The 13,619-nt window shown below is 50.2% G+C and overlaps 1 protein-coding gene across 4 annotated transcripts in view; it reads left to right on the forward strand.

Annotated features, from left to right (window-relative positions):
- bmpr1ba (bone morphogenetic protein receptor, type IBa) overlaps positions 1-13,619 on the forward strand; it is a 146,577-nt gene that overhangs the window by 131,968 nt on the left and 990 nt on the right. For all 4 annotated transcript variants that reach the window (XM_055918707.1, XM_055918709.1, XM_055918710.1 and 1 more), the window contains 7 exons: positions 2,326-2,428; positions 4,249-4,345; positions 4,995-5,133; positions 9,978-10,170; positions 11,966-12,263; positions 12,949-13,124; positions 13,335-13,465. In XM_055918707.1, coding sequence (XP_055774682.1) covers positions 2,326-2,428; positions 4,249-4,345; positions 4,995-5,133; positions 9,978-10,170; positions 11,966-12,263; positions 12,949-13,124; positions 13,335-13,465 — 1,137 coding nt within the window. The remainder of the gene's footprint in view (positions 1-2,325; positions 2,429-4,248; positions 4,346-4,994; positions 5,134-9,977; positions 10,171-11,965; positions 12,264-12,948; positions 13,125-13,334; positions 13,466-13,619) is intronic.

Here is a 13,619-nt window from a genome sequence, read left to right on the forward strand (position 1 = left end):
ACCACCCCACTCCAACACACTGAAACCACCCCACTCCACCACACTAAAACCACCCCACTCCAACACACTAAAACCACCCCACTCTACCACACTGAAACCACCCCACTCTACCACACTGAAACTACCCCACTCCACCACACTGAAACCACTCCACCACACTGACACCACCCCACTCCACCACACTGAAACCACCCCACCACACTGACACCACCCCACTCCACCACACTGAAACCACTCTACCACACTGAAACCACCCCACTCCACCACACTGAAACCACCCCACTCTACCACACTGAAACCACCCCACTCTACCACACTGAAACTACCCCACTCCACCACACTGAAACCACTCCACCACACTGACACCACCCCACTCCACCACACTGAAACCACCCCACCACACTGACACCACCCCACTCCACCACACTGAAACCACTCTACCACACTGACACCACCCCACTCTACCACACTGAAACCACCCCATTCCACCACACTGAAACCACTCCACTCCACCACACTGAAACCACCCCACTCCACCACACTGAAACCACCCCACTCTACCACAGTGAAACCACTCAGTGATTAAGTTTCCCCTAGGTACCGATCTAGGATCAGCTTCCCCTCCACCAATCCTAACCTTAACAAATAAGGGGGAAAATGCAAAACTGACCCAGATCAGCGCATAGAGGTAACTTCACCATTCACCAGTAAATCCACACCTTTGGACACTGACAGCAGCACCAACCACCTGGACGGCACAGTAGAAAGCAGACAATGCCCTCCACACACAATCAGGGGACTTACTGTATGTATCAATCTTCTTAGAGTAGGAGTGATGATTTTAGGGTCTGTTTAGCATATTACATCACAATGAATAATGATGGATGATTCTCAGAACCATTCTCAAAGTAGGATGGCTGCTGATTACTCGTAGTAGATACAGTCCATAGGTAATGAGATACTTTTGTATGTATTGTGTATGTGGGCTTTTTCAGCCACATCCTTTGCTGACGGGTGTATAAAATCAAGCACACAGCCATGCAATCTCCATACACAAATATTGGCAGTAGAATGGCCTTACTGAAGAGCTCAGTGACTTTCAACGTGGCACTGTCATAGGATGCCACCTTTCCAACAAGTCTGTTCGTCAAATTTCTGCCCTGCTAGAGCTGCCCCGGTCAACTATAATTGCTGTTATTGTGAAGTGGAAACGTCCAGGAGCAACAATGGCTCAGCCGCAAAGTGGTAGGCCACACAAGCTCACAGAATGGGACCTCTGAGTGTTGAAGCGTCTGTTCTTCGTTGCAACACTCACCACCGAGTTCCAAACTGCCTCTGGAAGCAACGTCAGCACAAGAACTGTTTGTCGGGAGCTTCTTGAAATGGGTTTCCATGGCCGAGCAGCCACATACAAGCCTAAGATCACCATGTGCAATGCCAAGCGTCGGCTGGAGTGGTGTAAAGCTCGCCGCTATGGGACTCGGGAGCAGTGGAAATGCATTCTCTGACGTGAGGAATCACGCTTCACCATCTGGCAGTCTGATGGACAAATCTGGGTTTGGCGGATGCCAGGAGAACACTACCTGCCCGAATGCATAGTGCCAACTATAAAGTTTGGTGGAAGAGGAATAATGGTCTGGGGCTGTTTTACAAAGGTTCGGGCTAGGCCCTTTAGTTCCAGTGAAGGGAAATCTTAACGCTACAGCATACAATAACATTCTAGATGATTCTGTTCTTCCAACTTTGTGGCAACAGTCTGGGGAATGCCCTTTCCTGTTTCAGCATGACAATGCCCCATGCACAAAGCGAGGTCCATACAGAAATGGTTTGTCAAGATTGGTGTAGAAGAACTTGACTGGCATGCACAGAGCCCTGACCTCAACTCCATTGAACACCTTTGAGATTAACTGGAATGTAGGCTGCGAGCCAGGCCTTTCTCCCAACATCAGTGCCCGACCTCACTGATGCTTGTGGCTGAATGGAAGCAAGTCCCTGCAGCAATGTTCCAACCTCTAGTGGAAAGCCTTCCCAGAAGAGTGGAGGCTGTTATAGCAGCAAAGGGGAGACCAACTCCATATTAATGCCCATGATTTTGGAATGAGATGTTCGACAAGGTGTCCACATACTTTCGGTCATGTAGTGTAGTCAGCACACCACAAACACATCTTTAATTCATCAATGTGTTGTCTGTACGAGGTGACCTCCAGGCGATATGTGCCCATTTTGGGTCAAAACATTTTCATAAAAGTATGAACGTTGATGCGGTGTGGGAAATTGAACAGCAACAGTATCTGATGTATTCATATGATGTAATTGTGCTTCCAGGATACAGGCAACTCCCGACTGAGAAGATCCCTGGAGTGCTGTACTGACCAGGACTACTGCAACAAAGACCTGCACCCCACCCTGGCTCCACTCAAAACACCCAGTAATATGCTTTATACACACACACTCGTAATACACAGACAGAAGTGACCAGTGATAGTGAGTTGACAGCGAGTTGTCAGGGACAGCGAGTTGTCAGGGACAGCGAGTTGTCAGGGACAGCGAGTTGTCAGGGACAGCGAGTTGTCAGGGACAGCGAGTTGCCAGGGACAGCGAGTTGCCAGGGACAGCGAGTTACCAGGGACAGCGAGTTGCCAGGGACAGCGAGTTGCCAGGGACAGGGCCCAGCGAGTTACCAGTGACAGTGACAGGGCCCAGCGAGTTACCAGTGACAGTGTCAGGGCCCAGCGAGTTACCAGTGACAGTGACAGGGCCCAGCGAGTTACCAGTGACAGGGCCCAGCGAGTTACCAGTGACAGGGCCCAGCGAGTTACCAGTAACAGTGTCAGGGCCCAGCGAGTTACCAGTGACAGTGTCAGGGCCCAGCGAGTTACCAGTGACAGTGTCAGGGCCCAGCGAGGGGACAGTGACAGTGTCAGGGCCCAGCGAGGGGACAGTGACAGTGTCAGGGCCCAGCGAGGGGACAGTGTCAGGGCCCAGCGAGTTACCAGTGACAGTGTCAGGGCCCAGCGAGTTACCAGTGACAGTGTCAGGGCCCAGCGAGTTACCAGTGACAGTGACAGGGCCCAGCGAGTTACCAGTGACAGTGACAGGGCCCAGCGAGGTACCAGTAACAGGGCCCAGCGAGTTACCAGTAACAGGGCCCAGCGAGTTACCAGTAACAGGGCCCAGCGAGTTACCAGTAACAGGGCCCAGCGAGTTACCAGTGACAGTGTCAGGGCCCAGCGAGTTACCAGTGACAGTGTCAGGGCCCAGCGAAGTGACAGTGACAGGGCCCAGCGAGTTACCAGTGACAGTGACAGGGCCCAGCGAGTTACCAGTGGCAGTGTCAGGGCCCAGCGAGGTGACAGTGAGAGAAGCAGGTGAAATGGAGCTGGTAAAGTCAGCTGCATAGCTCCGCTCCTCTTTAGTGGTCGGCCCACAATCGGCCCAAGAGATCACTAGCTGGGGTTTCTGTAGAAGACCCACAACTAGATATATTTCTTCAGTTCTTTTTTGTGTGTGTACAAGTGTGTGTGTCAGACTGAAAGGATGTGTTGGACTTCACACACAAGGCAGGTCCAGGGTGTGTGTGTGTGTGTGTGGCAGTAAGACTAGAGTCCCAGAGAAAGCAGAACTCCCAACGGACATGGCCAGCAGTGTCATCAATCTGAAACTCGAGTAGCGGGCTTCAGGAAGAGATCCTATCGATCAGGGCTAGGTTTCCCTCAGCTAGTTCACTCTGGTCCCTGGGGACACCACTGTGTGTGTGGAACTGAGAGAGAGTAATACATGTTGGATTAACAATAAAGAACCTTTGAAATAACATGACTTAATGATGACTGTTTTTGACTGTTGTCTATTTCCAAAGGGATGTGTGGCCCCTGTTTGTATTGAATATGTGATCTGTTACTTATATGAAGTGATCAGTTATTACTCTCTCCCCCGTTTCTTCTCTCCTTCTTTTGCACTCCCTCTCTCTCCCCCTCCACCTCTCTCCGCACTCAACCCCTCCTCCCTGCCCTCTCTCACCCCCCCCTCTCCCCACTCAAACCCTCCTCCCCGCCCTCTCTCACTCCCCTTCTCTCTCTCCAACTCTCCCCCTCCTCCCCGCCCTCTCTCACTCCTCTTCTCGCTCTCCAACTCTTCCCCTCCTCCCCTCCCCCTCCCCCCTCTCTCGCTCCCCTCTATCGCTCTCTCTCTCCCCCCTCTCGCTCTCCCCCACTCTCTCTCTCTTACCCCCCTCTCCCTCTCTCTCTGTAGATTATGCAGATGGGAACATTCACCACATGGCTCTTCTCATCTCTGTTACTGTGTGCAGCATCATCCTGGCTCTCATCATTATTTTCTGCTACTTCAGGTGAGACTCAGTTTGCCTCGAGAGAACGTTTTAGAACAGGGCTGCTCAACCCTGTTCCTGGAGAGCTACCTACCATCTTGTAAGTTTTTGCTCTAACCCCATTTGTAACTAACCTGATTCAGTTTATCAACCAGGTAATTATTAATATCAAGTATGCAAGATTAGGGTTGGAGTGAAAACCTACTGGAGGGTAGCTCTCCAGGAACAGGGTTGGAGTGAAAACCTACTGGAGGGTAGCTCTCAGGAACAGGGTTAGGCAGTTAGTCCTGTTCCAGAATGACCGCTTACCCATGTTATGAATAAGGTTATTCCCAGTACATGTACAGTCTATTTGTTCATCCGTACTTAAAATATTAATTTCACGTTGGGAACAAATTAATTTAAAAAAGACACTGTTATTTTATTGTGTTTCTGTTTTGTCTGATGAATCCACAGGACAAGTATTGTTTGTACTTTGAATGAAAATAATTGAACACAAGGAAGAATCATATATTTCTGATATGACATGTTTTCTAGTCAATGTTTGAATCATCCAGAATTGAGATATTACATAGACTACTCACATTAAAGGGTTGTGTGTGTGTGTGTGTGTGTGTGTGTGTGTGTGTGTGTGTGTGTGTGTGTGTGTGTGTGTTTGGCTGTGCTGCAGGTACAAGCGCCAGGAGTCTGGGCCACGCTACAGCATTGGTCTGGAGCAGGATGAGTCCTACATCCCGCCGGGAGAGTCTCTCAGAGACCTCATAGAACAGTCCCAGAGTTCAGGCAGTGGCTCAGGTCTCCCCCTGCTGGTATGTTACACACACTGCATCCCTCTATTACCAGCTCACTGGTTGTATCCTCCCGAAGTGTGGATTTAATCACGTCCTTTCACCGATTGTAAAGTAAATTACTGGTGTAAGAAACATTGTGAAAACTCCCACTAGCCCATGTCTAGACCAATTCAATTCTTTGGATTTGTGGGAAGTAGTGAAGGAGTGTGCACTTCCAGAAAAAGGTTTGTGGAAAGCAATGAAGGAGTGTACACTTCAGGAGAAAGGAGATATTTGAAAGACACCCACACACCCAGGAAGTACAACTGATGAACAACACAATGATACAACTGATATGTTTGTGCTATGACAGAGGGTTTGTCATAACTCCCCTCATCTACCACACTGTGGGGGGAAACCCCCCTCATCTACCACACAGTAGGGGGAAACTCCCCTCATCTACCACACAGTAGGGGGAAACTCCCCTCATCTACCACACAGTAGGGGGAAACTCCCCTCATCTATCACACAGTAGGGGGAAACTCCCCTCATCTACCACACAGTAGGGGGAAACTCCCCTCATCTACCACACTGTGGGGGGAAACTCCCCTCATCTATCACACAGTAGGGGGAAACTCCCCTCATCTACCACACAGTAGGGGGAAACTCCCCTCATCTACCACACTGTGGGGGGAAACCCCCCTCATCTACCACACAGTAGGGGGAAACTCCCCTCATCTACCACACAGTAGGGGGAAACTCCCCTCATCTATCACACAGTAGGGGGAAACTCCCCTCATCTATCACACAGTAGGGGGAAACTCCCCTCATCTATCACACAGTAGGGGGAAACTCCCCTCATCTATCACACAGTAGGGGGAAACTCCCCTCATCTACCACACAGTAGGGGGAAACTCCCCTCATCTATCACACAGTAGGGGGAAACTCCCCTCATCTATCACACAGTGGGAGGAAACTCTCCTCATCTACCACACAGTAGGGGGAAACTTCCCTCATCTACCACACAGTAGGGGGAAACTCCCCTCATCTACCACACTGTGGGGGGAAACTCCCCTCATCTACCACACTGTGGGGGGAAACTCCGTCATCTACCACACAGTGGGGGGAAACTCTCCTCATCTATCACACAGTAGGAAGAAACTCCCCTCATCTACCACACAGTGGGGGGAAACTCCCCTCATCTACCACACAGTAGGGGGAAACTCCCCTCATCTACCACACAGTAGGGGGAAACTCCCCTCATCTACCACACAGTAGGGGGAAACCCCCCTCATCTACCACACAGTAGGGGGAAACTCCCCTCATCTACCACACAGTAGGGGGAAACTCCCCTCATCTACCACACAGTAGGGGGAAACTTCCCTCATCTACCACACAGTAGGGGGAACTCCCCTCATCTATCACACAGTAGGGGGAAACTTCCCTCATCTACCACACAGTAGGGGGAAACTCCCCTCATCTACCACACTGTGGGGGGAAACTCCCCTCATCTACCACACTGTGGGGGGAAACTCCGTCATCTACCACACAGTGGGGGGAAACTCTCCTCATCTATCACACAGTAGGAAGAAACTCCCCTCATCTACCACACAGTGGGGGGAAACTCCCCTCATCTACCACACAGTAGGGGGAAACTCCCCTCATCTACCACACAGTAGGGGGAAACTCCCCTCATCTACCACACAGTAGGGGGAAACTCCCCTCATCTACCACACAGTAGGGGGAAACTTCCCTCATCTACCACACAGTAGGGGGAAACTCTCCTCATCTATCACACAGTAGGGGGAAACTTCCCTCATCTACCACACAGTAGGGGGAAACTTCCCTCATCTACCACACAGTAGGGGGAACTCTCCTCAACTATCACACAGTAGGGGGAAACTTCCCTCATCTACCACACAGTAGGGGGAAACTTCCCTCATCTACCACACAGTAGGGGGAAACTTCCCTCATCTACCACACAGTAGGGGGAAACTCCCCTCATCTACCACACAGTAGGGGGAAACTTCCCTCATCTACCACACAGTAGGGGGAAACTTCCCTCATCTACCACACAGTAGGGGGTGAAACTCTCCTCAACTATCACACAGTAGGGGGAAACTCCCCTCATCTATCACACAGTAGGGGGAAACTCCCCTCATCTACCACACAGTGGGGGGAAACTCCCCTCATCTACCACACAGTAGGGGGAAACTCCCCTCATCTACCACACTGTGGGGGGAAACTCCCCTCATCTATCACACAGTGGGGGGAAACTCCCCTCATCTACCACACAGTAGGGGGAAACTCCCCTCATCTACCACACTGTGGGGGGATACTCCCCTCATCTATCACACAGTAGGGGGAAACTCCCCTCATCTACCACACAGTAGGGGGAAACTCTCCTCATCTACCACACAGTAGGGGGAAACTCCCCTCATCTACCACACAGTAGGGGGAAACTTCCCTCATCTACCACAAAGTAGGGGGAAACTCTCCTCATCTACCACACAGTAGGGGGAAACTCTCCTCATCTACCACACAGTAGGGGGAAACTCTCCTCATCTACCACACAGTAGGGGGAAACTCCCCTCATCTACCACACAGTAGGGGGAAACTCCCCTCATCTACCACACAGTAGGGGGAAACTCCCCTCATCTACCACACAGTAGGGGGAAACTCCCCTCATCTACCACACAGTAGGGGGAAACTCCCCTCATCTATCACACAGTAGGGGGAAACTCCCCTCATCTACCACACAGTAGGGGGAAACTCCCCTCATCTATCACACTGTGGGGGGAAACTCCCCTCATCTACCACACAGTAGGGGGAAACTCCCCTCATCTATCACACAGTGGGGGGAAACTCCCCTCATCTACCACACAGTAGGGGGAAACTCCCCTCATCTACCACACAGTAGGGGGAAACTCTCCTCATCTATCACACAGTAGGGGGAAACTCCCCTCATCTATCACACAGTGGGGGGAAACTCCCCTCATCTATCACACAGTAGAGGGGAACTCTCCTCATCTACCACACAGTAGGGGGAAACTCCCCTCATCTACCACACAGTAGGGGGAAACTTCCCTCATCTACCACACAGTAGGGGGAAACTCTCCTCATCTATCACACAGTAGGGGGAAACTTCCCTCATCTACCACACAGTAGGGGGAAACTTCCCTCATCTACCACACAGTAGGGGGAACTCTCCTCATCTACCACACAGTAGGGGGAAACTCCCCTCATCTATCACACAGTAGGGGGAAACTCCCCTCATCTATCACACAGTAGGGGGAAACTCCCCTCATCTATCACACAGTATGGGGAAACTTCCCTCATCTACCACACAGTAGGGGGAAACTTACCTCATCTACCACACAGTAGGGGGAAACTTCCCTCATCTACCACACAGTAGGGGGAAACTCCCCTCATCTACCACACAGTAGGGGGAACTCTCCTCAACTATCACACAGTAGGGGGAAACTCCCCTCATCTATCACACAGTAGGGGGAAACTCCCCTCATCTACCACACAGTAGGGGGAACTCTCCTCATCTATCACACAGTAGGGGGAAACTCCCCTCATCTACCACACAGTAGGGGGAACTCTCCTCATCTATCACACAGTAGGGGGGAACTCCCCTCATCTACCACACAGTAGGGGGAACTCTCCTCATCTATCACACAGTAGGGGGAAACTTCCCTCATCTACCACACAGTAGGGGGAAACTCCCCTCATCTATCACACAGTGGGGGGAAACTCCCCTCAACTACCACACAGTAGGGGGAAACTCCCCTCATCTACCACACTGTGGGGGGAAACTCCCCTCATCTACCACACAGTAGGGGGAAACTCTCCTCATCTATCACACAGTAGGGGGAAACTTCCCTCATCTACCACACAGTAGGGGGAAACTCCCCTCATCTATCACACAGTGGGGGGAAACTCCCCTCATCTACCACACAGTAGGGGAAAACTCCCCTCATCTACCACACTGTGGGGGGAAACTCCCCTCATCTATCACACAGTAGGGGGAAACCCCCCTCATCTACCACACAGTAGGGGGAAACTCTCCTCATCTACCACACAGTAGGGGGAAACTCCCCTCATCTACCACACAGTAGGGGGAAACTTCCCTCATCTACCACACAGTAGGGGGAAACTCTCCTCATCTACCACACAGTAGGGGGAAACTCTCCTCATCTACCACACAGTAGGGGGAAACTCTCCTCATCTACCACACAGTAGGGGGAAACTCTCCTCATCTACCACACAGTAGGGGGAAACTCTCCTCATCTACCACACAGTAGGGGGAAACTCCCCTCATCTACCACACAGTAGGGGGAAACTCCCCTCATCTACCACACAGTAGGGGGAAACTCCCCTCATCTACCACACAGTAGGGGGAAACTCCCCTCATCTATCACACAGTAGGGGGAAACTCCCCTCATCTATCACACAGTAGGGGGAAACTCCCCTCATCTACCACACAGTAGGGGGAAACTCCCCTCATCTATCACACAGTAGGGGGAAACTCCCCTCATCTATCACACAGTGGGAGGAAACTCTCCTCATCTACCACACAGTAGGGGGAAACTTCCCTCATCTACCACACAGTAGGGGGAAACTCCCCTCATCTACCACACTGTGGGGGGAAACTCCCCTCATCTACCACACTGTGGGGGGAAACTCCCCTCATCTACCACACAGTGGGGGGAAACTCTCCTCATCTATCACACAGTAGGAAGAAACTCCCCTCATCTACCACACAGTGGGGGGAAACTCTCCTCATCTATCACACAGTAGGGAGAAACTCCCCTCATCTACCACCAATGTGAAGAAACCTTGTCTGACATCGCCCTCCTCTCCTCCCCTCCTCCCAGGTGCAGCGCACCATAGCCAAGCAGATTCAGATGGTTAAGCAGATTGGAAAGGGCCGCTACGGGGAGGTGTGGATGGGCAAGTGGAGAGGAGAGAGGGTGGCCGTCAAAGTCTTCTTCACCACCGAAGAGGCCAGCTGGTTCAGAGAGACTGAGATTTACCAGACTGTCCTCATGAGACACGAGAACATACTGTGTAAGGAGAGAGAGTGGCTGTGTGAGATACACAGTGCATTCGGAAAGTATTCAGACCCCTTGACTTTTTCCACATACAGCCTTATTATAAAATTAAATAATTGTGAATTTTTTTGTTGTTGCAATATACACACAATACCCCATAATGACAAAGCAAAAACAGTAGTTTTTTTGCAAAGGTATATATAAAAAAAACTGAAATATTACATTTACGTAAGTATTCAGACCCTTTACACAGTGCTTTGTTGAAGCACCTTTGGCGCCGATTACAGCATAGAGTCTTCTTGGGTATGACGCTACAAGCTTGGCACACCTATATTTGGGGAGTTTCTTCCATTCTTCTCTGCAGATCCTATCAGGCTCTGTCAGGTTGGATGGGGAGTGTTGCGACACAGCTATTTTCAGGTCTCTCCAGAGATGTTAGATCAGGTTCAAGTCTGGGCTCTGGCTGGGCCACTCAAGGACCTTCAGAGACTTGTCCCGAAGCCACTACTGTGTTCTCTTGGCTGTGTGCTTGGGGTTGTTGTCCTGTTGGAAGGTGAACCTTCACCCCAGTCTGAGGTCCTGATTGCTCTGGAGCAGGTGTTCATCAAGGATCTCTCTGTACTTTGCTCCATTCATTTTTCCCTCGATACTGACTAGTCTCCCAGTCCCTGCTGCTGAAAAACATCCCCACAGCATGATGCTGCCACCACCATGCTTCACTGTAGGGATGGTGCCAGGTTTCCTCCAGACATAATGCTTGGCATTCAGGCCAAAGAGTTCAATCTTGATTTCATCAGACCAGAGAATATTGTTTCTCATGGTCTGAGAGTCCTTTAGGTGCCTTTTGGCATCCTCCAAGTGGGCTGTCATGTGCCTTTTACTGAGGAGGGGCTTCCGTCTGGCCACTGTTCCATAAAGGCCTGATTGGTGGTGTGCTACAGAGATGGTTGTCCTTCTGGAAGGTTCTCCCATCTCCACAGAGGAACTCTGGAGCTCTGTCAGAGTGACCATCGGATTCTTGGTCACCTCCCTGACCAAGGCCCTTCTCCCACGATTGCTCAGTTTGGCCGGGCAGCCAGCTCTAGGAAGAGTCTTGGTGGTTTCAAACTTCTTCCATTTAAGAATGATGGAGGCCACAGTGTTAGTGTTCTTGAGGATCTTCAATGCTGCAGTCATTTTTTGGTGCTGTACCCTTCCCCAGATATGTGCCTCGACACAATCCTGTCTCGGAGCTCTACGGTCTATTCCTTCGACCTCATGTTTACATTTACATTTAAGTCATTTAGCAGACGCTCTTATCCAGAGCGACTTACAAATTGGAAAGTTCATACATATTCATCCTGGTCCCCCCGTGGGAATTGAACCCTGGTCCCCCCGTGGGAATTGAACCCACAACCCTGGCGTTGCAAGCGCCATGCTCTACCAACTGAGCCACACGGGACTTGGTGTCTTGGTCATGTCATGTCTTGGCTTTTGCTCTGACATCAACTGTAGGACCTTATATAGACAGGTGTGGGCCTTTCCAATTCATGTCCAATCAATTGAATTTACCACAGGTATAGTAGACTCCAATCAAGTTGTAGAAACATCTCAAGGATGATCAATGGAAACAGGATGCACCTGAGCTAAATTTCGATTGATGAACATTTTTTATTTAATCCATTTTAAAATTGGTTTGTAACGTAACAAAATGTGTAAAAAGGGAAGGGGTCTGAATACTTTCTGAATTCTCTGTGCATATACTGTAATGCTATAATAGTGCTATAATGTTCCACAGTTCCATATATCTCTACTTCCCCTGTGTCCATCAGGCTTCATAGCGGCTGACATCAAGGGAACAGGCTCGTGGACCCAGCTCTACCTGATCACAGACTACCATGAGGGTGGCTCTCTGTACGACTACCTCAAGTCCACCACGCTTGACACCAAGGCCATGCTGCGGCTGGCCTACTCCTCAGTGTCAGGCCTCTGTCACCTCCACACAGAGATCTTTGGCACCCAGGGCAAGCCGGCCATCGCCCACAGAGACCTGAAGAGCAAGAACATCCTGGTGAAGAAGAATGGAGCCTGCTGCATCGCTGACCTGGGCCTGGCCGTCAAATTCATCAGGTAGGAAGGGAGAGTGTTAGTGTGTGTAGTGTGTGCGTGCATGTCAATCGATTGTCCCTCATAATTGATTGATTCATTCGATTCAACCAAACTATTTGCATGAGAGTAGCATAGTGTCACAATAGACAACAATAAGATGAAAAGGTTAATGGAAATACAAATAGGAACATTTAATTAAAAACTAAACAAACAAAAAAATCTAATAACATGGTCTCCCTCTGTTCTTCTCTCCCTCCATCACTATCTCTCTTCCTCTGTTCTTCTCTCCCTCCATCATTATCTCTCATCTAATCTAACATCTCTCCCTCTGTTCTTCTCTCTTCACTATCTCTCATCTAACATCTCCCTCTGTTCTTCTCTCATCTAACATCTCCCTCTGTTCTTCTCTCCATCACTATCTCTGATCTCATCTAACATCTCCCTCTGTTCTTTTCTCCATCACTATCTCTGATCTCATCTAACATCTCCCTCTGTTCTTCTCTCCCTCCATCACTATCTCTCTTCCTCTGTTCTTCTCTCCCTCCATCACTATCTCTCATCTCATCTAACAACTCTCCCTCTGTTCTCTTCGTCCGTATTTCTCCCTCTTTTTTTCTATCCATCCATCACTATCTCTCTCATCTAATCGAACATGGTCTCCCTCCCTCCCTCCCTCCATCCCTACCTCTCCTTTCTACCATCCCAGTGACACCAACGAGGTGGACATCCCTCCTAACACCAGGGTTGGCACCAAGCGCTACATGCCCCCAGAGGTCCTGGATGAGAGCCTCAACAGGAACCACTTCCAGTCCTACATCATGGCCGACATGTACAGCTTCGGCCTCATCCTCTGGGAGATCGCAAGGCGCTGCGTCTCAGGAGGTACTGTAACCGAGTAGTTTCACCCTAGATGCTGATCTCGGGTCAGTTTAGCATTTTTCCCAATTATGGTTGAGGTTAGGATTGGGGGAGGGAAAGCTGATCCTAGATCTGTACCTATGGGAAACTGTCTTAGGAGGTACTCTTTCAGCAAACACACTGACTTTGGGTGAAATTCGATCAAATCCGCATTGTGGTATTTATGTGTTCCAGGTATTGTAGAGGAGTACCAGCTACCGTACCATGACCTGGTGCCCTCCGACCCCTCGTATGAGGACATGAGAGAGGTGGTCTGCATCAAGAAGTTACGACCTTCCTTCCCCAACCGCTGGACTAGCGACGAGGTAAGCCAGTCACACACACACACACACACACACACACACACACACACACACACACACACACACACACACACACACACACACACACACACACACACACACACACACCAACCATGCACACCAACCATGCACAGTAGAGGATGTGTAGTACACACAC

Source organism: Salvelinus fontinalis, chromosome 4, assembly GCF_029448725.1.
Source record: "Salvelinus fontinalis isolate EN_2023a chromosome 4, ASM2944872v1, whole genome shotgun sequence".
Lineage (NCBI taxonomy): Eukaryota > Metazoa > Chordata > Actinopteri > Salmoniformes > Salmonidae > Salvelinus > Salvelinus fontinalis.